The 25,779-nt window shown below is 60.1% G+C and overlaps 1 protein-coding gene and 1 long non-coding RNA gene across 2 annotated transcripts; both read right to left on the bottom strand.

Moving 5' to 3' along the window:
* Nucleotides 1-2,400: 2,400 nt before the first annotated feature.
* LOC116438908 (glycogen [starch] synthase, muscle-like) lies at nucleotides 2,401-25,437 on the bottom strand (the record flags this gene model as incomplete). The annotated part of the gene is made up of 6 exons (XM_032097928.1): nucleotides 25,282-25,437; nucleotides 17,395-17,576; nucleotides 11,008-11,199; nucleotides 6,945-7,130; nucleotides 5,188-5,332; nucleotides 2,401-2,518 (listed from the first exon to the last, which is right to left on the bottom strand). Coding segments are annotated over exons 1-6 (941 nt in total), but the record flags the coding sequence as incomplete, so codon positions are not given.
* On the bottom strand, nucleotides 8,580-9,335 carry LOC116438909. The gene is made up of 3 exons (XR_004237977.1): nucleotides 9,236-9,335; nucleotides 8,830-8,962; nucleotides 8,580-8,623 (listed from the first exon to the last, which is right to left on the bottom strand). It is a non-coding gene; the product is annotated as an uncharacterized LOC116438909 (long non-coding RNA).
* Nucleotides 25,438-25,779: the final 342 nt, after the last annotated feature.

Below are 25,779 nucleotides of genomic sequence, written 5' to 3'. Positions count from 1 at the left end.
TGGGGTTTCGGGGTCCCTTTCAGGGTTTCGGGGTCCCTTTGGGGTCCCTTTTGGGGTTTCAGGGTCCCTTTCGGGGTTTTGGGGTCCCCTTTGGGGTTTCGGGGTTTCTTTGGGGTTTCAGGGTCCCTTTGGGGTTTCGGGGTCCCTTTGGGGTCCCTTTGGGGTTTCGGGGTCCCTTTCAGGATTTCAGGGTCCCTTTGGGGTCCCTTTGGGGTTTCGGGGTCCCTTTGGGATTTCAGGGTCCCTTTGGGGTCCCTTTGGGGTTTCAGGGTCCCTTTGGGGTCCCCTTTCGGTGTTTCGGGGTCCCTTTGGGATTTTGGGGTCCCTTTTGGGGTCCCTTTGGGGTTTCGAGGTCCCTTTCAGGGTTTCGGGGTCCCTTTGGGGTCCCTTTGGGGTTTCGGGGTCCCTTTGGGGTTTTGGGGTCCCTTTCAGGATTTCAGGGTCCCTTTGGGGTCCCTTTGGGGTTTCGGGGTCCCTTTCAGGGTTTTGGGGTCCCTTTGGGGTTTTGGGGTCCCTTTGGGGTTTTGGGGTCCCTTTCAGGGTTTTGGGGTCCCTTTGGGGTTTCGGGGTCCCTTTGTGGTTTTGGGGTCCCTTTCAGAGTCCCTTTGGGGTTTTGGGGTCCCCTTTGGGGTTTCGGGGTCCCTTTGGGGTCCCTTTGGAGTTTCAGGGTTCCCCTCGGTGTTTTGGGGTCCCTTTCAGGGTTTTGGTGTCCCTTTGGGGTCCCTTTTGGGGTTTCGGGGTCCCTTTCAGGGTTTCGGGGTCCCTTTGGGGTCCCTTTTGGGGTTTCAGGGTCCCTTTTGGGGTTTTGGGGTCCCCTTTGGGGTTTCGGGGTTCCTTTGGGGTTTCAGGGTCCCCTTTGGGGTTTCGGGGTCCCTTTGGGGTTTCGGGGTCCCTTTCAGGATTTCAGGGTCCCTTTGGGGTTTCGGGGTCCCTTTGGGGTTTCGGGGTCCCTTTGGGATTTCAGGGTCCCTTTGGGGTCCCTTTGGGGTTTCGGGGTCCCTTTGGGGTCCCTTTGGGGTTTCGGGGTCCCTTTCAGGGTTTTGGGGTCCCTTTGGGGTTTCGGGGTCCCTTTGGGATTTCAGGGTCCCTTTGGGGTCCCTTTGGGGTTTCAGGGTCCCTTTGGGGTCCCCTTTGGGGTTTCGGGGTCCCTTTGGGGTCCCTTTGGAGTTTCAGGGTTCCCCTCGGTGTTTTGGGGTCCCTTTCAGGGTTTTGGTGTCCCTTTGGGGTCCCCTTGGGGTTTCGGGGTCCCTTTCAGGGTTTCAGGGTCCCTTTGGGGTCCCTTTTGGGGTTTCAGGGTCCCTTTTGGGGTTTTGGGGTCCCCTTTGGGGTTTCGGGGTTCCTTTGGGATTTCAGGGTCCCTTTCAGGGTTTCAGGGTCCCTTTGGGGTCCCTTTGGGATTTCGGGGTCCCTTTGGGGTCCCTTTGGGGTTTTGGGGTCCCTTTCAGGGTTTCGGGGTCCCTTTGGGGTCCCCTCGGTGTTTTGGGGTCCCTTTCAGGATTTCGGGGTCCCTTTGGGGTCCCTTTGGGGTTTCGGGGTCCCTTTGGGATTTCAGGGTCCCTTTGGGGTCCCTTTGGGGTTTCAGGGTCCCTTTGGGGTCCCCTTTCGGTGTTTCGGGGTCCCTTTGGGATTTTGGGGTCCCTTTTGGGGTCCCTTTGGGATTTCGGGGTCCCTTTCAGGATTTCAGGGTCCCTTTGGGGTCCCTTTGGGGTTTCGGGGTCCCTTTCAGGGTTTCGGGGTCCCTTTGGGGTTTTGGGGTCCCTCTGGGGTTTCGGGGTCCCTTTGGGGTTTTGGGGTCCCTTTCAGGGTCCCTTTGGGGTTTTGGGGTCCCCTTTGGGGTTTCGGGGTCCCTTTGGGGTCCCTTTGGAGTTTCAGGGTTCCCCTCGGTGTTTTGGGGTCCCTTTCAGGGTTTTGGTGTCCCTTTGGGGTCCCCTTGGGGTTTCGGGGTCCCTTTCAGGGTTTCGGGGTCCCTTTGGGGTCCCTTTGGGGTCCCTTTTGGGGTTTCAGGGTCCCTTTTGGGGTTTTGGGGTCCCCTTTGGGGTTTCGGGGTTCCTTTGGGGTTTCAGGGTCCCCTTTGGGGTTTCGGGGTCCCTTTCAGGATTTCAGGGTCCCTTTGGGGTCCCTTTGGGGTTTCGGGGTCCCTTTGGGATTTCGGGGTCCCTTTGGGGTCCCTTTGGGGTTTCGGGGTCCCTTTGGGGTTTCGGGGTCCCTTTCAGGGTTTCGGGGTCCCTGTGGGGTTTCGGGGTCCCTTTGGGGTTTCGGGGTCCCTTTGGGATTTCGGGGTCCCTTTGGGGTCCCTTTGGGATTTCAGGGTCCCTTTGGGGTCCCTTTCAGGGTTTCGGGGTCCCTTTCAGGGTTTTGGGGTCCCTTTCAGGGTTTCGGGGTCCCTTTGGGGTCGCTGACCCGTAGAAGTGGCCGCGCACGAACTCCTGGACGCGGGCCTTGCTCTGGGCGTGCAGGTTCTGGAACTCGTGCATGGCCGAGAACTTGCGCACGTTCAGCCCGTTCGGGGTCACCAGGTCTGGGGGGGTCCCGGGAGGGTCAGGGGGACCCCAAAACCCTCGGGGAACCCCCCAAAGTCACCCCCCCCATCCCCCCAAAATCCATGGATTCCCCCCCCCCCCCAAAAATCCGGGGCTTCCCACCCAGGAACCCCCCCAGGGATTTTGGGGTTGGGGGTGGGGAGGGGTCTTTAGGGGTCCCTCGGGGTTTTGGGGTCACCAGGAGTTGGGGGGGGACCCCAAAATGCTGAGGGAACCCCCCCAAAAGTGACCCCAAAGTGACCCCAAATCCCTGGGAGCACCCGGGGTCCTTTTGGGGTCCCCCCCCTGGGGCTGGGGAGGGGGAACCCGGGGGGGGAGGGCAGGAGGATTTTGGGGGGTCCCAGGGGGATTTTGGGGTGTTCAAGAAGATTTTGGGGCACCCCAAGAGAATTTTGGGGCATCCCAGGGGGATTTTGGGGTGCTCTGGGGGGATTTTGGGGTGTTCAACGGGATTTTGGGGCACCCCAAGAGGGTTTTGGGGTGCTCAAGGCGATTTTGGGGTGCTCTGGGGGGATTTTGGGGTGCTCAAAGCGATTTTAGGGCATGCCAAGAGGATTTTAGGGCACCCCAAGAGGATTTTGGGGTGCCCCAGGGGGATTTTGGGGCACCCCAAGAGGGTTTTGGGGTGGATCAGGAGGATTTTGGGTAGGATCAGGAGGATTTTGGGGTGGGATCAGGAGGATTTTTGGGCAGGATCAGGAGGATTTCGGGCGGGACCAGGAGGATTTTGGGGTGGGATCAGGAGGATTTTTGGGGCAGGACCAGGAGGATTTTGGGGTGGGATCAGGAGGATTTTTGGGGCAGGACCAGGAGGATTTGGGGCAGGACCAGGAGGATTTGGGGTGGGATCAGGAGGATTTTCGGGGTGGATCAGGAGGATTTTAGGGTGGATCAGGAGGATTTTTGGGGCAGGATCAGGAGGATTTGGGGCAGGACCAGGAGGATTTTGGGCAGGACCAGGAGGATTTTTGGGCAGGATCAGAAGGATTTCGGGGTGCATCAGGAGGATTTTGGGCAGGACCAGGAGGATTTGGGGCAGGACCAGGAGGATTTGGGGTGAGATCAGGAGGATTTCGGGGTGCATCAGGAGGATTTTGGGGCAGGATCAGGAGGATTTCGGGCGGGACCGGGAGGATTTGGGGTGGGATCAGGAGGATTTGGGGCAGGATCAGGAGGATTTTTGGGCAGGATCAGGAGGATTTTTGGGCAGGATCAGAAGGATTTCGGGGTGCATCAGGAGGATTTTGGGGCGGGATCAGGAGAATTTTGGGGCAGGACCAGGAGGATTTTTGGGCAGGACCAGGAGGATTTGGGGCAAGACCAGGAGGATTTTTGGGCAGTATCAGAAGGATTTCGGGGTGCATCAGGAGAATTTTGGGGTGGACCAGGAGGATTTTTGGGCAGGATCAGAAGGATTTCGGGGTGCATCAGGAGGATTTTGGGGCGGGATCAGGAGAATTTTGGGGCAGGACCAGGAGGATTTTTGGGGTGGGATCAGGAGGATTTCGGGGTGCATCAGGAGGATTTTGGGCAGGATCAGGAGGATTTCGGGCGGGACCAGGAGGATTTTGGGCGGGACCAGGAGGATTTTTGGGCAGGATCAGGAGGATTTTGGGGTGGATCAGGAGGATTTGGGGCAGGATCAGGAGGATTTGGGGCAGGATCAGGAGGATTTGGGGTGGGATCAGGAGGATTTTGGGCAGGACCAGGAGGATTTTTGGGCAGGACCAGGAGGATTTTTGGGCAGGATCAGAAGGATTTCGGGGTGCATCAGGAGGATTTTGGGCAGGACCAGGAGGATTTTTGGGCAGGACCAGAAGGATTTCGGGGTGCATCAGGAGGATTTTTGGGCAGGACCAGGAGGATTTGGGGCAGGACCAGGAGGATTTTTGGGGTGAGATCAGGAGGATTTCGGGGTGCATCAGGAGGATTTTGGGCAGGACCAGGAGGATTTGTGGTGGGACCCGGAGGATTTTTGGGGTGAGATCAGGAGGATTTCGGGCGGGACCAGGAGGATTTTGGGCAGGACCAGGAGGATTTCGGGCGGGACCGGGAGGATTTGGGGCAGGATCAGGAGGATTTTTGGGCAGGATCAGGAGGATTTTTGGGCAGGATCAGAAGGATTTCGGGGTGCATCAGGAGGATTTTGGGGCGGGATCAGGAGAATTTTGGGGCAGGACCAGGAGGATTTGGGGCAGGATCAGGAGGATTTGGGGTGGGATCAGGAGGATTTTGGGCAGGACCAGGAGGATTTTTGGGCAGGACCAGGAGGATTTTTGGGCAGGATCAGAAGGATTTCGGGGTGCATCAGGAGGATTTTGGGGCGGGATCAGGAGGATTTGGGGTGAGATCAGGAGGATTTCGGGGTGCATCAGGAGGATTTTGGGCGGGACCAGGAGGATTTTGGGCGGGACCGGGAGGATTTGGGGCAGGATCAGGAGGATTTTTGGGCAGGATCAGGAGGATTTTTGGGCAGGATCAGAAGGATTTCGGGGTGCATCAGGAGGATTTTGGGGCGGGATCAGGAGAATTTTGGGGCAGGACCAGGAGGATTTTTGGGGTGGGATCAGGAGGATTTCGGGGTGCATCAGGAGGATTTTGGGCAGGACCAGGAGGATTTGGGGTGCCCGGCGGGCTCGGGGCACACCTGGCTTGCGCTTGAGCAGGTGCTCGGCCTCGGCGGCCGTGACGTGGCTGACGGTGGTCAGCACGTGGGCGCAGTGCGCGGCCGCCCGCTCCAGGCAGTAGCGGTGGTAGATCTGCCGCTCGCCCGCCTCCTTGTCCACGTCGAACTGCGGGCACAGCTCGGGTCACCTGCGGGCACACCTGGGCGCACCTGCGGGCACCTGAATCTACCTGGGGGCACCTGGGCACACCTCGGGTCACCTACGGGCACACCTGGGCACACCTGGGCACACCTGGGCGCACCTGCGGGCACCTGAATCTACCTGGGGGCACCTGGGCACACCTCGGGTCACCTGCGGGCACCTGAGTCTACCTGGGCACACCTCGGGTCACCTGCGGGCACACCTGGGCGCACCTGGGCGCACCTGCGGGCACCTGAATCTACCTGGGGACACCTGGGCACACCTCGGGTCACCTGCGGGCACACCTGGGTGCACCTGGGCACACCTGCGGGCACCTGAATCTACCTGGGGGCACCTGCGGGCACCTGGGCACACCTCGGGTCACCTGCGGGCACCTGAGTCTACCTGGGCACACCTCGGGTCACCTGCAGGCACCTGAATCCACCTGGGCGCACCTGGGCACACCTCGGGTCACCTGTGGGTAACCTGAATCTACCTGGGCACACCTGGGGGCACCTGGGGGCACCTGAATCTACCTGGGCACACCTGGGCACACCTGGGGGCACCTGGGCACTCCTGGGCACACCTGGGGGCACCCGGACACACCCTAAAACCCCACAGCGAGCCCTGGTGTCCCCAGGTGTCCCCTGTGCCCCCCCAGGTGCCCCCCAGGTGTGTCCCAATCCCCTCCAGGTGCCCCCCAGGTGCCTCCCAGGTGCCCCCCAGATGTGTCCCCATCCCCCAGGTGTGCCCCCATCCCCCCCCGGTGCCTCCCAGATGCCCCCCAGGTGTGTCCCCACCCCCCAGGTGCGTGCCCCATGCCCCCCAGATGCCCCCCAGGTGCCCCCCAGGTGCCCCCCAGGTGTGTCCCCATCCCCAGGTGTCCCCCATCCCCCCCAGGTGCCCCCCAGGTGTGCCCCCCATCCCCCCCAGGTGTGTCCCAGGTGTGTTCCCCACCCCCCCCCCCCGCTGTCCCCCCCAGGTGTATCCCCACCCCCAGGTGCCCCCCAGGTGCCCCCCAGGTGTCCCCCAGGTGTGTCCCCACCCCCCAGGTGTGTGCCCCATCCCCCCCAGGTGCCCCCCAGGTGCCCCCCAGGTGTCCCCATCCCCCCCAGGTGCCCCCCAGGTGTGCCCCCCACTCCCAGGTGCCCCCCAGCTGTGTCCCCACTCCCCAGGTGTGTCCCCATCCCCCCCAGGTGCCCCCCAGGTGTCCCCATCCCCCCCAGATGTCCCCCAGGTGTGTCCCCACCCCCCAGGTGTGTGCCCCATCCCCCCCAGGTGCCCCCCAGGTGCCCCCCAGGTGTGTCCCCACCCCCCAGGTGTGTGCCCCATCCCCCCCAGGTGCCCCCCAGATGTCCCCCAGGTGTGTCCCCACCCCCCAGGTGTGTGCCCCATCCCCCCCAGGTGCCCCCCAGGTGCCCCCCAGGTGTCCCCATGCCCCCCAGCTGTGTCCCCACCCCCCAGGTGTGTCCCCCATCCCCCCCAGGTGCCCCCCAGGTGTCCCCATCCCCCCCAGATGCCCCCCAGGTGTGTCCCCACCCCTCAGGTGTGTCCCCCATCCCCCCCGGTGCCCCCCGGTGCCCCCCGGTGCCCTCACCGAGTGCAGGTTGTTGTAGAAGTCCACGCTCCCGGCGCACAGGTAGCGGCCCAGCAGCGTGGCGTGCGTGGTGAAGATGGTGGCCACGGGCAAGCGCCGGGCGCGGCTCAGCACCAGCCCCAGCCCCGCCAGCCACTCGTGGAAGTGGCCCACGATGAACGGGCGCTCCTCGCTCTGCGCCGCAAACTGCGCCCGGCGGCCACCGAGTCACCCAGGGGCCACCCAGGGGCACCCAGGGGCTACCGAGTCACCCAGGGGCCACCCAGGGGCGCCGAGTGGCCACCGAGTCACCCAGGGGCCACCCAGGGGCACCCAGGGGCTACCGAGTCACCCAGGGGCCACCCAGGGGCGCCGAGTGGCCACCGAGTCACCCAGGGGCCACCCAGGGGCCACCGAGTCACCCAGGGGCCACCCAGGGGCCACCGAGTCACCTAGGGGCCACTCAGGGCCACCGAGTGGCCACCGAGTCACCCAGGGGCCACCCAGGGGCACCCAGGGGCTACCGAGTCACCCAGGGGCACCCAGGGCCACCGAATGGCCACCGAGTCACCCAGGGCACCCAGGGCCACCCAAGGGCCACCCAGGGGCACTCAGGGGCACCCAAGTGGCCACTGAGTCACCCGGCGTCACCCAGGGCCAGCCAGGGGCACCCAGGGGCCACCGAGTCACCCAGGGGCCAGCCAGGGGCACCCAAGTGGCCACTGAGTCACCCGGGGCACCCAGGGGCACCCAGGGGCCACCCAGCGGCCACCGAGTCACCCAGGGCCACCTGGGGGCACCCAAGTCACCCAGCATCACCCAGGGGCACCCAAATGGCCACCGAGTGGCCACTGAGTCACCCAGGGCACCCAGGAACCACCCAGGGGCACCCAGGGGCCACCGAGTCACCCAGGGGCACCCAGGGGCACCCAGGAACCACCCAGGGGCACCCAGGGGCTACTGAGTCACCCGGGGCACCCAGGGGCACCCAGGAACCACCCAGGGGCACCCAGGGGCCACCGAGTCACCCAGGGGCACCCAGGGACACCCAGAGCCACCAGAGTGGCCACCAAGTGGCACCCACCATCACCAAGGGCCACCCAGGGCCACCCGAGTGGCACCCAAGTGGCAACCAGGGTCACCCAGGGCCACCCCAGCGTCACCTCCGAGGAACCAGGCCACGAGGAAGCCGAAGAGGAGGCGGCGGCGGTCGTACCAGGGCACCCCAAACCCACCCCAAACCCACCCCAAATCACCCCAAACCCCCTCAAAACAACCCCAAACCCACCCCGAATCACCCCAAAAGCCCCTCAGGACCCCAAATCCCCTTCAGGACCCCAATCCCACCTCTCCGAGGAACCAGGCCACGAGGAAGCCGAAGAGGAGGGGGCGTCGGTCGTACCAGGGCACCCCAAACCCACCCCAAATCACCCCAAATCCCCTCAAAACAACCCCAAATCACCCCAAAACCCCAAATCCCCTCAAAACAACCCCAAAACCACCCCAAACCACCCCAAATCACCCCAAACCCCCTCAGGACCCCAAATCCCACCTCTCCGAGGAACCAGGCCACGAGGAAGCCGAAGAGGAGGCGGCGGCGGTCGTACCAGGGCACCCCAAACCCACCCCAAACCCCCTCAAATCCACCCCAGATCACCCCAAATCACCCCAAAACCCCCTCAAACCCACCCCAAAACCACCTCAGGAACCCCAAAACCCCCTCAGGACCCCAATCCCACCTCTCCGAGGAACCAGGCCACGAGGAAGCCGAAGAGGAGGGGGCGTCGGTCGTACCAGGGCACCCCAAACCCACCCCAAACCCCCTCAAACCCCCTCAAACCCACCCCAAATCCCCTCAAAACCACCCCAAACCCCCTCAAAAGCACCTGAGGGACCCCAAAACCACCTCAGGAACCCCAAAACCCCCTCAGGACCCCAATCCCACCTCTCCGAGGAACCAGGCCACGAGGAAGCCGAAGAGGAGGGGGCGTCGGTCGTACCAGGGCACCCCAAACCCACCCCAAATCACCCCAAATCCCCTCAAAACCACCCCAAATCACCCCAAACCCACCCCAAATCCCCTCAAAACAACCCCAAAAACCACCCCAAACCACCCCAAATCACCCCAAAACCCCCTCAGGACCCCCAATCCCACCTCTCTGAGGAACCAGGCCACGAGGAAGCCGAAGAGGAGGCGGCGGCGGTCGCACCAGGGCACCCCAAACCCACCCCAAACCCCCTCAAATCCACCCCAGATCACCCCAAATCACCCCAAAACCCCCTCAAACCCACCCCAAAACCACCTCAGGAACCCCAAAACCCCCTCAGGACCCCAATCCCACCTCTCCGAGGAACCAGGCCACGAGGAAGCCGAAGAGGAGGCGGCGTCAGTCGTACCAGGGCACCCCAAACCCACCCCAAACCCCCTCAAAACAACCCCAAACCCACCCCAAATCACCCCAAACCCCCTCAAACGCACCCCAAACCCACCCCAAATCACCCCAAAACCCCCTCAGGACCCCCAATCCCACCTCTCCGAGGAACCAGGCCACGAGGAAGCCGAAGAGGAGGCAGCGTCGGTCGTACCAGGGCACCCCAAACCCACCCCAAATCACCCCAAACCCCCTCAAAACAACCCCAAATCACCCCAAATCACCCAAAATCCCCCCTCCGGACCCAAACCCACCTCTCCGAGGAACCAGGCCACGAGGAAGCCGAAGAGGAGGCGGCGTCAGTCGTACCAGGGCACCCCAAACCCACCCCAAACCCCCTCAAAACAACCCCAAACCCACCCCAAATCACCCCAAACCCCCTCAAACCCACCCCAAACCCACCCCAAATCACCCCAAATCCCCTGCGGGACCCCAAAACCACCTCAGGAACCCCAAAACCCCCTTAGGATCCCAAACCCCACCTCTCCGAGGAACCAGGCCACGAGGAAGCCGAAGAGGAGGCGGCGGCGGTCGCACCAGGGCACCCCAAACCCACCCCAAACCCACCCCAAATCACCCCAAAACCACCCCAAACCACCCCAAATCACCCCAAACCCCCCTCAGGACCCCCAAATCCCACCTCTCCGAGGAACCAGGCCACGAGGAAGCCGAAGAGGAGGCGGCGGCGGTCGCACCAGGGCACCCCAAACCCACCCCAAATCACCCCAAATCCCCTCAAAACCACCCCAAATCACCCCAAACCCACCCCAAATCCCCTCAAAACAACCCCAAAACCACCCCAAACCACCCCAAATCACCCCAAACCCCCCTCAGGACCCCCAATCCCACCTCTCCGAGGAACCAGGCCACGAGGAAGCCGAAGAGGAGGCGGCGGCGGTCGCACCAGGGCACCCCAAACCCACCCCAAACCCCCTCAAATCCACCCCAGATCACCCCAAATCACCCCAAAACCCCCTCAAACCCACCCCAAAACCACCTCAGGAACCCCAAAACCCCCTCAGGACCCCAATCCCACCTCTCCGAGGAACCAGGCCACGAGGAAGCCGAAGAGGAGGCGGCGTCAGTCGTACCAGGGTACCCCAAACCCACCCCAAACCCCCTCAAAACAACCCCAAACCCACCCCAAATCACCCCAAACCCCCTCAAACCCACCCCAAACCCACCCCAAATCACCCCAAATCCCCTGCGGGACCCCAAAACCACCTCAGGAACCCCAAAACCCCCTTAGGATCCCAAACCCCACCTCTCCGAGGAACCAGGCCACGAGAAAGCCGAAGAGGAGGCGGCGGCGGTCACACCAGGGCACCCCAAACCCACCCCAAACCCACCCCAAATCACCCCAAACCCCCTCAAAACAACCCCAAAACCCACCCCAAATCACCCCAAAAGCCCCTCAGGACCCCAAAATCCCCTTCAGGACCCCAAATCCCACCTCTCCGAGGAACCAGGCCACGAGGAAGCCGAAGAGGAGGCGGCGTCGGTCGTACCAGGGCACCCCAAACCCACCCCAAATCACCCCAAATCCCCTCAAAACCACCCCAAATCACCCCAAACCCACCCCAAACCCCCTCAAACCCACCCCAAAACCACCCCAAATCACCCAAAATCCCCCCTCCGGACCCAAATCCCACCTCTCCGAGGAACCAGGCCACGAGGAAGCCGAAGAGGACGGCGTCGTTGGCCTCGCGGTCGTACCAGGGCACGCCGATGGCGCAGCTCTCCCACAGCTCCCCCTTCCAGCGCTCCAGGCTCCAGGCCGTGGCCCCCACGTCCAGCAGCACCACGGCCGGGCTGCCCTCGATCAGCCAGCGCCCAAAATGCACCTGCAGCCCAAAATGACCCCAAAAATGGGATGAACGACCCAAAAAATGGGATAAACGATCCCAAAAATGGGATAAATGATCGCAAAAATGGGATAAATGACCCCAAAAATGGGATGAATGACCCTAAAAATGGGATGAATGATCCCAAAAATGGGATAAATGACCCCAAAATGAAATAAGGGACACCAATATGGGACAAAGGACGCCAAAAATGGGATGAACGATGCCAAAAATGGGATGAACGACCCTAAAAATGGGATAAATGACCCCAAAATGGGATAAATGGACCCAAAATGGGATGAATGACCCTAAAAATGGGATTAATGACCCAAAAATGGGATAAACGGCCCCAAAATGGGATGAACTATCCTAAAAACGGGATAAATGACCCCTAAAATGGGGTAAATGACCCCAAAATGCGATAAGGGACACCAATATGGGATAAAGGACAACAAAAATGGGATAAATGACCCTAAAAATGGGATAAGTGATCCCAAAAATGGGATGAATGATCCTAAAAATGGGATGAATGGCCCCAAAATGGGATAAACGACCCCAAAATGGAACAGAGCTCCCCAAAACTGGAAGAAATGACCCCAAAAATGGGATCAAGGACCCCAAAAATGGCCTAAACCACCCCAAAACGGGCTCGGAGCCCCCCTCGAGGGGCCCCCACGTCCAGCAGCACCACGGCCGGGCTGCCCTCGATCAGCCAGCGCCCAAAATGCACCTGCAGCCCAAAATGACCCCAAAAATGGGATGAACGACCCAAAAAATGGGATAAACGATCCCAAAAATGGGATAAATGATCGCAAAAATGGGATAAATGACCCCAAAAATGGGATGAATGACCCTAAAAATGGGATGAATGATCCCAAAAATGGGATAAATGACCCCAAAATGAAATAAGGGACACCAATATGGGACAAAGGATGCCAAAAATGGGATGAACGACGCCAAAAATGGGATGAACGACCCTAAAAATGGGATAAATGACCCCAAAATGGGATAAATGGACCCAAAATGGGATGAATGACCCTAAAAATGGGATTAATGACCCAAAAATGGGATAAACGGCCCCAAAATGGGATGAACTATCCTAAAAATGGGATAAATGACCCCTAAAATGGGGTAAATGACCCCAAAATGCGGTAAGGGACACCAATATGGGATAAAGGACAACAAAAATGGGATAAATGACCCTAAAAATGGGATAAGTGATCCCAAAAATGGGATGAATGATCCTAAAAATGGGATGAATGGCCCCAAAATGGGATAAACGACCCCAAAATGGAACAGAGCTCCCCAAAACTGGAAGAAATGACCCCAAAAATGGGATCAAGGACCCCAAAAATGGCCTAAACCACCCCAAAACGGGCTCGGAGCCCCCCTCGAGGGGCCCCCACGTCCAGCAGCACCACGGCCGGGCTGCCCTCGATCAGCCAGCGCCCAAAATGCACCTGCAGCCCAAAATGACCCCAAAAATGGGATGAACGACCCAAAAAATGGGATAAATGACCCCAAAAATGGGATGAATGACACCAAAATGGGATAAACGACCCCAAAAATGAGATAAATGACCTCAAAATGGGATAAATGACACCAAAATGAGAGAAGGGACACCAGTATGGGATAAAGGACACCAAAAATGGGATAAACGACCCTAAAAATGGGATTAATGACCCAAAAAATGGGATGAATGACCCCAAAATGGGATAAACGACCCTAAAAATAGGATTAATGACCCTAAAATGGGATAAATGATCCCAAAAATGGGATAAATGACCTTGAAATGGGAAAAATGATCCTAAAATGAGACAAATGACCCCAAAAACGAGATAAATGACCCTAAAAATGGGATAAACGGCCCCAAAATGGGATAAATGACACCAAAATGGGAGAAGGGACACCAATATGGGATAAAAGACACCAAAATGTGTGGAATGAACAACACCAAAAATGGGAGGAATGATCCTAAAAATGGGATTAGTGACCCTAAAAATGGGATTAGTGACCCTAAAATGGGATAAATGACCCCTAAAATGGGATAAATGACCCCAAAATGAGATAAGGGACACCAATATGGGATAAGCAACCCCAAAAAATGGGATAAATGACAGCAAAAATGGGATAAACGACCCTAAAATGGGATAAGGGACACCAAAAATGGGATAAATGGCCCCAAAATGGGATAAATAACTCCAAAAATGGGATAAGTGACCCCAAAAACGGGATGAACGATCCTAAAAATGGGATAAATGACCCTAAAATGAGATAAGGGACCCCAATATGGGATAAATGACACAAAAAATGGGATAAATGACACCAAAAATGGGATAAATGACCCTAAAATGAGATAAGGGACCCCAATATGGGATAAATGACACAAAAAATGGGATAAATGACCATAAAAAGGGATAAACGGCCCCAAAATGCGATAAATAACCCTAAAATGGGAAAAATGACCCCAAAATGAGAGAAGGGACACCAGTATGGGATAAGCAACCCCAAAAAATGGGATAAACGACCCCAAAAATGGGCTAAGTGACCCCAAAATGGAACAGAACTCCCCAAAACTGGAAGAAATGACCCAAAAATGGAATCAATGACCCCAAAAATGGAATCAATGACCCAAAAATGGAATCAGTGACCCAAAAATGGAATCAGTGACCCAAAAATGGCCCGAATGACCCCAAATCGGGCTCGGAGCCCCCCCTCGAGGGGCCCCCAGCCCATTTTTGGGGGGGGGGAGGGGCGGCCCTGACCTTTTGGGGGGGGGGGAGGGGCGGGAGGGAAACGCGAGCTGAGGGGGGTGGGGGAGGGGCGGGGGGCTAAAAATAGACCCCACGTGACCCGGGGGGGGGGGAGGGGGGGCGCCCGCAGGGCTGGGGGTCCCCAACCCCCCCCGGGGCCCTTTGGGTGCCCCTCCCCCCCCATGGGAACCCCCCCTGACCCCAAAATCCCCTCCCTGACCCCAAAACTCCCTCCCCGACCCCAAAATCCGATCCTTGACCCCAAAATCCCCTCCCCGACCCCAAAATCCCCTCCCTGACCCCAAAACCCCCTCCCCGACCCCAAAATCCCCTCCTTGACCCCAAAATCCCCTCCCTGACCCCAAAATCCCCTCCCTGACCCCAAAATCCCATCCCCGACCCCAAAATCCCCCTCCCCGACCCCAAAATCCCCTCCTTGGCCCCAAAATCCCCTCCCTGACCCCAAAACCCCCTCCCTGACCCCAAAATTCCCTCCCTGACCCCAAAATCCCCTTCCTGACCCCAAAACCCCCTCCCCGACCCCAAAATCCCCTCCTTGACCCCAAAACTCCCTCCCCGACCCCAAAATCCCCTCCTTGACCCCAAAACACCCTCCCAGACCCCAAAATCCCCTCCCTGACCCCAAAATCCCCTTCCTGATCCCATAACCCCTCCCCGACCCCAAAATCCCCTCCTTGACCCCAAAAACCCCCTCCCTGACCCCAAAATCCCATCCCTGACCCCAAAAACCCCCTCCCTGACCCCAAAATCCCATCCCTGACCCCAAAACCCCCTCCCTGACCCCAAAATCCCATCCCTGACCCCAAAACCCCCTCCCTGACCCCAAAATCCCCTCCCCGACCCCAAAATCCCATCCCTGACCCCAAAATCCCCTCCCTGACCCCAAAATCCCCTCCCTGACCCCAAAATCCCATCCCCGACCCCAAAATCCCCTCCCCGACCCCAAAATCCCATCCCCGACCCCAAAATCCCCCTCCCCGACCCCAAAATCCCCTCCTTGGCCCCAAAATCCCCTCCCTGACCCCAAAATCCCCTCCCTGACCCCAAAATCCCTTCCCTGACCCCATAACCCCCTCCCTGACCCCAAAATCCCCTCCCCGACCCCAAAACTCCCATCCCTGACCCCAAAACCCCCTCCCTGACCCCAAAATCCCATCCCTGACCCCAAAATCCCCTCCTTGGCCCCAAAATCCCCTCCCCGACCCCAAAACTCCCTCCCCGACCCCAAAATCCCCTCCTTGGCCCCAAAATCCCCTCCCTGACCCCAAAACCCCCTCTCTGACCCCAAAATTCCCTCCCTGACCCCAAAATCCCCTTCCTGACCCCAAAACCCCCTCCCCGACCCCAAAATCCCCTCCTTGACCCCAAAACTCCCTCCCCGACCCCAAAATCCCCTCCTTGACCCCAAAACACCCTCCCAGACCCCAAAATCCCCTCCCTGACCCCAAAATCCCCTTCCTGATCCCATAACCCCTCCCCGACCCCAAAATCCCCTCCTTGACCCCAAAAACCCCCTCCCTGACCCCAAAATCCCATCCCTGACCCCAAAATCCCCTCCCTGACCCCAAAATCCCATCCCTGACCCCAAAATCCCCTCCCTGACCCCAAAATCCCATCCCTGACCCCAAAACCCCCTCCCTGACCCCAAAATCCCATCCCTGACCCCAAAATCCCATCCCTGACCCCAAAATCCCCTCCCTGACCCCAAAATCCCATCCCCGACCCCAAAACCCCCTCCCTGACCCCAAAATCCCATCCCCGACCCCAAAACCCCCTCCCTGACCCCAAAATCCCCTCCCAGACCCCAAAATCCCCTCCCTGACCCCAAAATCCCATCCCTGACCCCAACACCCCCTCCCTGACCCCAAAATCCCCTCCCCGACCCCAAAATCCCCTCCCTGACCCCAAAATCCCCTCCCCGACCCCAAAATCCCATCCCTGACCCCAAAATTCCCTCCCTGACCCCAAAATCCCCTCCCTGACCCCAAAATCCCATCCCCGACCCCAAAATCCCCCTCCCCGACCCCAAAATCCCCTCCTTGGCCCCAAAATCCCCTCCCTGACCCCAAAACCCCCTCCCTGACCCCAAAATTCCCTCCCTGACCCCAAAATCCCCTTCCTGACCCCAAAACCCCCTCCCCGACCCCAAAATCCCCTCCCCGACCCCAAAACCCCTCCCCGACCCCAAAATCCCCTCCCTGACCCCAAAATCCCCTCCCTGACCCCAAAACTCCCTCCCTGACCCCAAAATCCCCTCCTTGACCCCAAAACACCCTCCCAGATCCCAAAATCCCCTCCCTGACCCCAAAATCCCCTTCCTGATCCCATAACCCCTCCCCGACCCCAAAATCCCCTCCTTGACCCCAAAAACCCCCTCCCTGACCCCAAAATCCCATCCCTGACCCCAAAACCCCCTCCCTGACCCCAAAATCCCATCCCTGACCCCAACACCCCCTCCCTGACCCCAAAATCCCCTCCCCGACCCCAAAACACCCTCCCAGACCCCAAAATCCCCTCCCTGACCCCAAAATCCCCTCCCCGACCCCAAAATCCCATCCCTGACCCCAAAATTCCCTCCCTGACCCCAAAATCCCCTCCCTGACCCCAAAACCCCCTCCCCGACCCCAAAATCCCCCTCCCTGACCCCAAAACCCCCTCCTTGACCCCAAAATCCCCTCCCTGACCCCAAAACCCCCTCCCTGACCCGAAAATCCCATCCCTGACCCCAAAACCCCCTCCCTGACCCCAAAACCCCCTCCCTGACCCCAAAATCCCCTTCCTGACCCCAAAACTCCCTCCCTGACCCCAAAACCCCTCCCCGACCCCAAAACCCCCTCCCTGACCCCAAAATCCCCTCCCCGACCCCAAAACCCTCTCCCTGACCCCAAAATCCCCTCCCCGACCCCATAACTCCATCCCTGACCCCATAACCCCCTCCCTGACCCCATAACTCCATCCCTGACCCCATAACTCCCTCCCTGACCCCAAAATCCCCTCCCCGACCCCATAACCCCCTCCCAGGTGCCCCCCGGTGCCCCCCGGTGCCCACCTTGCAGCCCTGGGCGTTCATGGCACTGCAGGTACCCCCCAACCCCTGAGACCCCCGACCCCATAACTCCATCCCTGACCCCATAACTCCATCCCTGACTCCAAAACCCCCTCCCCGACCCCATAACTCCCCCCCAGGTGCCCCCAGGTGCCCCCAGGTGCCCCCCAGGTGCCCCCCAGGTGCCCACCTCACACCCCTGGGCATTCATGGTATTCCAGGTACCCCCCAACCCCTGAGACCCCCGACCCCATAACTCCCTCCCTGACCCCAAAACCCCCTCCCTGACCCCATAACCCCCTCCCCGACCCCATAACCCCCTCCCCGACCCCATAACCCCCTCCCCGGTGCCCCCAGGTGCCCCCCGGTGCCCACCTTGCAGCCCTGGGCGTTCATGGCTGCCAGGGTGCGGCGCAGGGCGGGCTGGGGGGGCTCCAGCAGCTCCACCTGGGTGCGGACGCTGCTCTCCACGTAGGGCCCCACCAGCACGTAGCTCTCGCCCCACTCGTCCGCCGTCACCCGCGCCTTGGTCTGCAGCACCGTGTAGATCCCCCCCACTGCCGGGGGAGGGTGGGCGTGGGGTCAGGGGGACCCCAAATCCCAATCCAGGAACCCCAGGAACCCCAAAAATCCCAACCCTGGACACCTGGGAACGCCAAATCCCAACCCAGGAACCCCCAAATCCCAATCCAGGAACCCCAGGAACCCCAAAAGTCCCAAGCCAGGACCCTTGGGAACCCCAAATCCCAACCCAGGATACCTGGGAACCCCCAAATCCCAATCCAGGAACACCGGGAACCCCAAATCCCAATCCTGGACACCCGGGAACCCCAAATCCCAACCCAGGGATCCTAACCCTAACCCAAATCCCAATCCCGGACACCTGGGAACCCCCAAATCCCAACCCAGGACCCTCGGGAACCCCAAATCCCAACCCAGGACCTTCGAGAACCCCAAAAATCCCAATCCAGGACCCCCCTGGATCAGCACCGTGTAGATCCCCCCCACTGCCGGGGGAGGGTGGGCGTGGGGTCAGGGGGACCCCAAATCCCAATCCAGGAACCCCAGGAACCCCAAAAATCCCAACCCAGGACCCTCGGGAACCCCAAATCCCAACCCAGGAACCCCCAAATCCCAATCCTGGACACCTGGGAACCCCAAATCCCAATCCAGGACCCCCCTGGATCAGCACCGTGTAGATCCCCCCCACTGCCGGGGGAGGGTGGGCGTGGGGTCAGGGGGACCCCAAATCCCAATCCAGGAACCCCAGGAACCCCAAAAATCCCAACCCTGGACACCTGGGAACGCCAAATCCCAACCCAGGAACCCCCAAATCCCAATCCAGGAACCCCAGGAACCCCAAAAATCCCAAGCCAGGACCCTCGGGAACCCCAAATCCCAACCCAGGATACCTGGGAACCCCCAAATCCCAATCCAGGAACACCGGGAACCCCAAATCCCAATCCTGGACACCCGGGAACCCCAAATCCCAACCCAGGGATCCTAACCCTAACCCAAATCCCAATCCCGGACACCTGGGAAACCCCAAATCCCAACCCAGGACCCTCGGGAACCCCAAATCCCAACCCAGGATACCTGGGAACCCCCAAATCCCAATCCAGGAACACCGGGAACCCCAAATCCCAATCCTGGACACCCGAGAACCCCAAATCCCAACCCAGGGATCCTAACACTAACCCAAATCCCAATCCCGGACACCTGGGAACCCCCAAATCCCAACCCAGGAACCCCAAATCCCAACCCAGGACACCTGGGAACCCCAAATCCCAATCCAGGACCCCCCTGGATCAGCACCGTGTAGATCCCCCCCACTGCCGGGGGAGGGTGGGCATGGGGTCAGGGGGACCCCAAATCCCAATCCTGGAACCCCAGGAACCCCCAAATCCCAATCCTGGACACCCGGGAACGCCAAATCCCAACCCAGGAACCCCCAAATCCCAATCCAGGAACCCCAGGAACCCCAAAAATCCCAAGCCAGGACCCTCGGGAACCCCAAATCTCAACCCAGGATACCTGGGAACCCCCAAATCCCAATCCAGGAACACCGGGAACCCCAAATCCCAATCCTGGACACCCGGGAACCCCAAATCCCAACCCAGGGATCCTAACCCTAACCCAAATCCCAATCCCGGACACCTGGGAACCCCCAAATCCCAACCCAGGACCCTCGGGAACCCCAAATCCCAACCCAGGAACCCCCAAATCCCAACCCTGGACACCTGGGAACCCCAAATCCCAACCCAGGGATCCTAACACTAACCCAAATCCCAACCCTGGACACCTGGGAACGCCAAATCCCAACCCAGGAACCCCCAAATCCCAATCCAGGAACCCCAGGAACCCCAAAAATCCCAAGCCAGGACCCTCGGGAACCCCAAATCCCAACCCAGGATACCTGGGAACCCCCAAATCCCAATCCAGGAACACCGGGAACCCCAAATCCCAACCCAGGGATCCTAACACTAACCCAAATCCCAATCCCGGACACCTGGGAACCCCCAAATCCCAACCCAGGACCCTCGGGAACCCCAAATCCCAACCCAGGATACCTGGGAACCCCCAAATCCCAATCCAGGAACACCGGGAACCCCCAAAACCCCTCCAGGACCACCAGGAAATCCAAATCCCAATCCTGAAGCCCCAAATCCCAACCCAGGATACCTGGGAACCCCAAATCCCAACCCTGGACCCACAGGACCCCAAAAATCCCAATCTGGGATACTTGGGAACCCCAAAAATCCCAACCCAGGACCCCGTGGGATCCCCAAATCCCAACTCAGGACCCCCAGAACCCCCCAAAACCCCTCCAGGACCACCAGGAACCCCAAATCCCAATCCTGGATACCTGGGAACCCCAAATCCCAATGCAGGAACCCCAGGAACCCCAAAAATCCCATCCCAGGACCCCCAAGAACCCCCAAATCCCAATCCTGGACATCTGGGATCCCCAAAAATCCCAATCCCCGACCCCTGGAACCCCCAAATCCCAAGCCAGGACCCTCGGGAACCCCAAATCCCAACCCAGGATACCTGGGAACCCCCAAATCCCAATCCAGGAACACCGGGAACCCCAAATCCCAATCCTGGACACCCGGGAACCCCAAATCCCAACCCAGGGATCCTAACCCTAACCCAAATCCCAATCCCGGACACCTGGGAACCCCCAAATCCCAACCCAGGACCCTCGGGAACCCCAAATCCCAACCCAGGATACCTGGGAACCCCCAAATCCCAATCCAGGAACACCGGGAACCCCAAATCCCAACCCAGGGATCCTAACACTAACCCAAATCCCAATCCCGGACACCTGGGAACCCCCAAATCCCAACCCAGGACCCTCGGGAACCCCAAATCCCAACCCAGGATACCTGGGAACCCCCAAATCCCAATCCAGGACCCCCAAGAACCCCCAAAACCCCTCCAGGACCACCAGGAAATCCAAATCCCAATCCTGAAGCCCCAAATCCCAACCCAGGACCCCCAGGAACCCCCCAAATCCCAACCCAGGATACCTGGGAACCCCAAATCCCAACCCTGGACCCACAGGACCCCAAAAATCCCAATCTGGGATACTTGGGAACCCCAAAAATCCCAACCCAGGACCCCGTGGGATCCCCAAATCCCAACTCAGGACCCCCAGAACCCCCCAAAACCCCTCCAGGACCACCAGGAACCCCAAATCCCAATCCTGGATACCTGGGAACCCCAAATCCCAATGCAGGAACCCCAGGAACCCCAAAAATCCCATCCCAGGACCCCCAAGAACCCCCAAATCCCAATCCTGGACATCTGGGATCCCCAAAAATCCCAATCCCCGACCCCTGGAACCCCCAAATCCCAACTCAGGACCCCCAGGACCCCCCAAAACCCCTCCAGGACCCCCAGGAACCCCAATAATCCCAATCCAGGACCCCCAGGACCCCCCAAATCCCAGTCCCCGACACTCAGGAGCCCCCAAATCCCAATCCTGGACACCTGGGAACCCCCAAATCCCAACCTAAAATACCTGGGAACCCCAAAAATCCCATCCCAGGACCCTTGGGAAGCCTCAAATCCCAATCCCGGACATCTGGGATCCCCAAAAATCCCAGTCCCCAACCCCTGGAACCCCCAAATCCCAACTCAGGACCCCCAGGACCCTCCAAAACCCTTCCAGGAACCCCAGGAAACCCAAAAATCCCAATCCAGGACACCAGGAACCCCCAAATCCCATCCCAGGATACCTGGGAACCCCAAAAATCCCAACCCAGGACCCCCTGGGATCCCCAAATCCCAACTCAGGACCCCCAGGAACCCCAAAAATCCCAATCCAGGACCCCCAGGAACCCCAATAATCCCAATCCAGGACCCCCAGGACCCCCCAAATCCCAGTCCCCGACACTCAGGAGCCCCCAAATCCCAATCCTGGACACCTGGGAACCCCCAAATCCCAACCTAAAATACCTGGGAACCCCAAAAATCCCATCCCAGGACCCTTGGGAAGCCTCAAATCCCAGTCCCGGACATCTGGGATCCCCAAAAATCCCAGTCCCCAACCCCTAGAACCCCCAAATCCCAGCCCAGGACCCCCAGGAACCCCAAAAATCCCAATCCAGGACACCAGGAACCCCCAAATCCCATCCCAGGATACCTGGGAACCCCCAAAATCCCAATCCTGGACCCCCAGGAACCCCCAAATCCCATCCCAGGACACCCAGGACCCCCCAAAACCCCTCCAGGACCCTCGGGAACCCCCAAATCCCAATCCTGGACCCCCCAGGAACCCCAAAAATCCCAGCCCAGACCCCCGGGAACCCCAAATCCCCTCCAGGACCCCCCCAAAATCGCCCCTGGGGGGGGTGCCGCGGTGCATTGTGGGACACGAGGATGCTCTGGCATCCCATGATGCCCCGGGCGCCGCGGAGTTTCCCACAATGCCCCGCGGCAGGCGCTGGACCAGGCCGCGGAGTATCCCAGGATGCACCGGGGCAGGAAGCGTCCCACAATGCACCGCGCGGAGGGGGGGGGGGGGGGGCGGGGGGGAGATGCTTGGAGTTTCCCACAATGCACCGCGGCTGCCATTAACCCCCGCTGGACCACGGCCCTCCCAAAAAAAAACCCCAAAACTCCCAAAAACCTCCCGAATTCCTCCTCCAGCCCGAAAAGCATTATGGGATAGGTCAGGACACCCCTCCCCCCCTCACTGGGGGGATTTTGGGGGGTCCCGGGGGGGTTTTGAGGGGGTCCCAGGGGTCCCTGGGGGGCTCCCAAGGGTCTGGGGGGAACCAGGGGGGCTCAGGAGGGATTTTGGGGGGGGCCCAGGGATGTGGGGGGGGATTTTGGGGGGTCCCAGTGGGATTTTGGGGGGTCCCAGGTATCCATGGGGGGGTCCAGAGGGTCTGGGGGGGGATTTTGGGGATCCCGGGGGGGTTTTGGGGGGGGTCCCAGGGGTCTGGGAGGGGTCAGGAGGGGTCTGGGGGGGACCAGGGGGGCTCAGGAGGGAATTTGGGGGGTCCCAGGGGTCCGGGGAGGGATTTGGGGGGTTCCTGGGAGGATTTTGGGGTGTCTTGGGGGGGCTCAGGAGGGATTTTGGGGGGTTCTGGGGGGATTTTGGGGGATCCCAGGGGGGCTCAGGAGGGAATTTGGGGGGGTCCTGGGGGGATTTTGGGGTGTCTTGGGGGGCTCAGGAGGGATTTTGGAGGGTTCTGGGGGGAATTTGGGGGGGTCCCAGGGATCTGGGGAGGGATTTTGGGGGGTCCCAGTGGGATTTTGGGGGGTCCCAGGTATCCATGGGGGGGTCCAGAGGGTCTGGGGGGGGATTTGGGGGATCCCGGGGGGGTTTTGGGGGGGGTCCCAGGGGTCTGGGAGGGGTCAGGAGGGGTCTGGGGGGGACCAGGGGGGCTCAGGAGGGAATTTGGGGGGTCCCAGGGGTCCGGGGAGGGATTTGGGGGGGTCCTGGGAGGATTTTGGGGTGTCCTGGGGGGGCTCAGGAGGGATTTTGGGGGGTTCTGGGGGGATTTTGGGGGGGTCCCAGGGGTCTGAGGAGGGAATTTGGGGAGTCCCAGGGGTCTGGGGGGGATTTTGGGGGGTCCTGGGGGGGCTCAGGAGGGATTTTGGGGGGTCCCAGGGATCTGGGGGGATCCCAGGGGGGCTCAGGAGGGAATTTGGGGGGTCCTCGATGTCCCTGGGGTGGTCCCAGGGGTCTGAGGGGGATTTTGGGGGGTCCCAGGGATCTGGGGGGGGGATTTTGGGGGGTCCCAGTGGGATTTTGTGGGGTCCCAGGTATCCATGGGGGGGTCCAGAGGGTCTGGGGGGGGATTTGGGGGATCCCGGGGGGGTTTTGGGGGGGGTCCCAGGGGTCTGGGAGGGGTCAGGAGGGGTCTGGGGGGGGATTTTGGGGGGCTCAGGAGGGAATTTGGGGGGTCCCAGGGGTCCGGGGAGGGATTTGGGGGGGTCCTGGGGGGATTTTGGGGTGTCTTGGGGGGGCTCAGGAGGGATTTTGGGGGGTTCTGGGGGGATTTTGGGGGGGTCCCAGGGGTCTGGGGGGGATTTTGGGGGGGTCCTGGGGGGATTTTGGGGTGTCTTGGGGGGCTCAGGAGGGATTTTGGAGGGTTCTGGGGGGAATTTGGGGGGGTCCCAGGGATCTGGGGGGGGATTTTGGGGGGTCCCAGTGGGATTTTGGGGGGTCCCAGGTATCCATGGGGGGGTCCAGAGGGTCTGGGGGGGGATTTGGGGGATCCCGGGGGGGTTTTGGGGGGGGTCCCAGGGGTCTGGGAGGGGTCAGGAGGGGTCTGGGGGGGGACCAGGGGGGCTCAGGAGGGAATTTGGGGGGTCCCAGGGGTCCGGGGAGGGATTTGGGGGGGTCCTGGGGGGATTTTGGGGTGTCTTGGGGGGGCTCAGGAGGGATTTTGGGGGGTTCTGGGGGGATTTTGGGGGATCCCAGGGGGGCTCAGGAGGGAATTTGGGGGGTCCCAGGAATCCGAGGAGGGATTTGGGGGGGTCCTGGGGGGGATTTTGGGGGATCCCAGGGGTCTGGGGAGGGAATTTGGGGGTCCCAGGGGTCTGGGGAGGGAATTTGGGGGGTCCTGGGGGGGCTCAGGAGGGATTTTGGGGGGTCCCAGGTGTGCATGAGAGGGATTTGGGGGGTCCCAGGAGTCTAGGGGGGAATTGGGGGTCCCGGGGGGCTCAGAAGGGATTTTGGGGGGTCCTGGGGGGCTCAGAAGGGATTTTGGGGGGTCCCGGGGGTCCCTGGGGGGGATTTTGGGGGGTCCCGGGGGTCTGGGGGGGATCTCAGAGGGTTCAGGGGGTCCCAGGAGAAATTTTGGGGAGGGGTCCGAGAGGTCAGGATGGGTTTTTGGGGGGGGGGGGGAATCCCAGGATGCTCCTGGGGGTGCCAGCGGGGGAATTTGGGGGATTTGGGGGGATTTTGGGGGATTTTGGGGGCATTTGGAGGGATTTGGGGGGATTTTGTTGTATTTTGGTGGATTTAGGGGCAATTTTGGGGGTTTTTGGGGGATTTTGGGGCAATTTTGGGGGGATTTGGTGGTGATTTTGTTGGATTTTAGGAGATTTTGTTGGATTTTGCTGGATTTTCATTGAGATTTTGCTGGTTTTTGTTGGATTTCATTGGATTTTGGAAGATTTTGTTGAATTCTGTTGGATTCTGTTGGATTTTGTTAGGATTTCGTTGGATTTGGGGGGATTTGGGGGGGATTTTGTTGGATGCTGTTGGATTTTGCTGGATTTTGGCGGCGATTTTGTTGCATTTTGTTGGATTTGGTTGGTTTTGGTGCATACTGTTGGATTTGGTGGATTTTGTTGGATTTGGTGCATTTTGGGGGGATTTTGGTGGGGATTTGGTTGGATTTCGTTGCATTTGGTTGAGTTTTGTTGGATTTTGGGTGGATTTTGCTGGATTTTGGCAGCGATTTTGTTGGATTTGGTTGGATTTGGGGGATTTTGGGTGGATTTGGTTGGATTTTGGGTGGATTTTGCTGGATTTGGGGGATTTTGAGTGGATTTCATTGAATTTGGTTGAATTTTGTTGGATTTTGGGTGGATTTTGCTGAATTTTGGCGGCGATTTTGTTGGATTTGGTGCATTTTGTTGGATTTGAGGGATTTTGGTTGAATTTGGGTGGATTTGGGGTGGATTTGGTTGGATTTTGGGTGGATTTTGCTGGATTTTGGTGGCGATTTTGTTGGATTTGGGTGGATTTGGTGGATTTTGGCGGATCTGGGGGATTTTGGGGAGGGGTCTCACCCTTGTTGGCCACCTCCCAGGCCACCTCGAAGAGCACCACGTTGTCGGGGGCGCCGGGACCCCCCCAGTCCTCGAGGCCCGGCAGGGAGCTCACGGACACGCTGCGGGCCAGCGGCATCTGGGGGGGGCGGGGGGACCCCAAATTGGGGAGGGGGGCGAGGTCACACAGAGGTCACGGCCCCCCCAAAATGGGGAGGGGGAGGGGGGATGGCAGGGGGTGCAGAGGAGCCCTGAAATTGGGGAGGGGGAGCCCAGAACTCGGGGTTGGAAGAGAATTTGGGGGGGGGGGGGGGTCCCCACACAGGAGACCCCCTCCCCTCCCCCCCTCAAACCTCCCCCCACAGAGGACCCCCCTCCCCACCCATGGGACCCCCCCTAAAAGACCCCAAAACCTCCCCCGAGCACTGCCAGGACCCCTCCCCACCCATGGGACCCCCCCTAAATGACCCCAAAACCTCCCCCAAGCACCACCAGGACCCCCCAATGCCCCCCCCAGGA

The sequence above is a fragment of the Corvus moneduloides genome, unplaced genomic scaffold, assembly GCF_009650955.1.
Source record: "Corvus moneduloides isolate bCorMon1 unplaced genomic scaffold, bCorMon1.pri scaffold_161_arrow_ctg1, whole genome shotgun sequence".
NCBI lineage: Eukaryota > Metazoa > Chordata > Aves > Passeriformes > Corvidae > Corvus > Corvus moneduloides.
The sequence above is the reverse complement of the archived record's forward strand: the minus strand, read 5'-3'. Positions and strand labels throughout refer to the sequence as shown.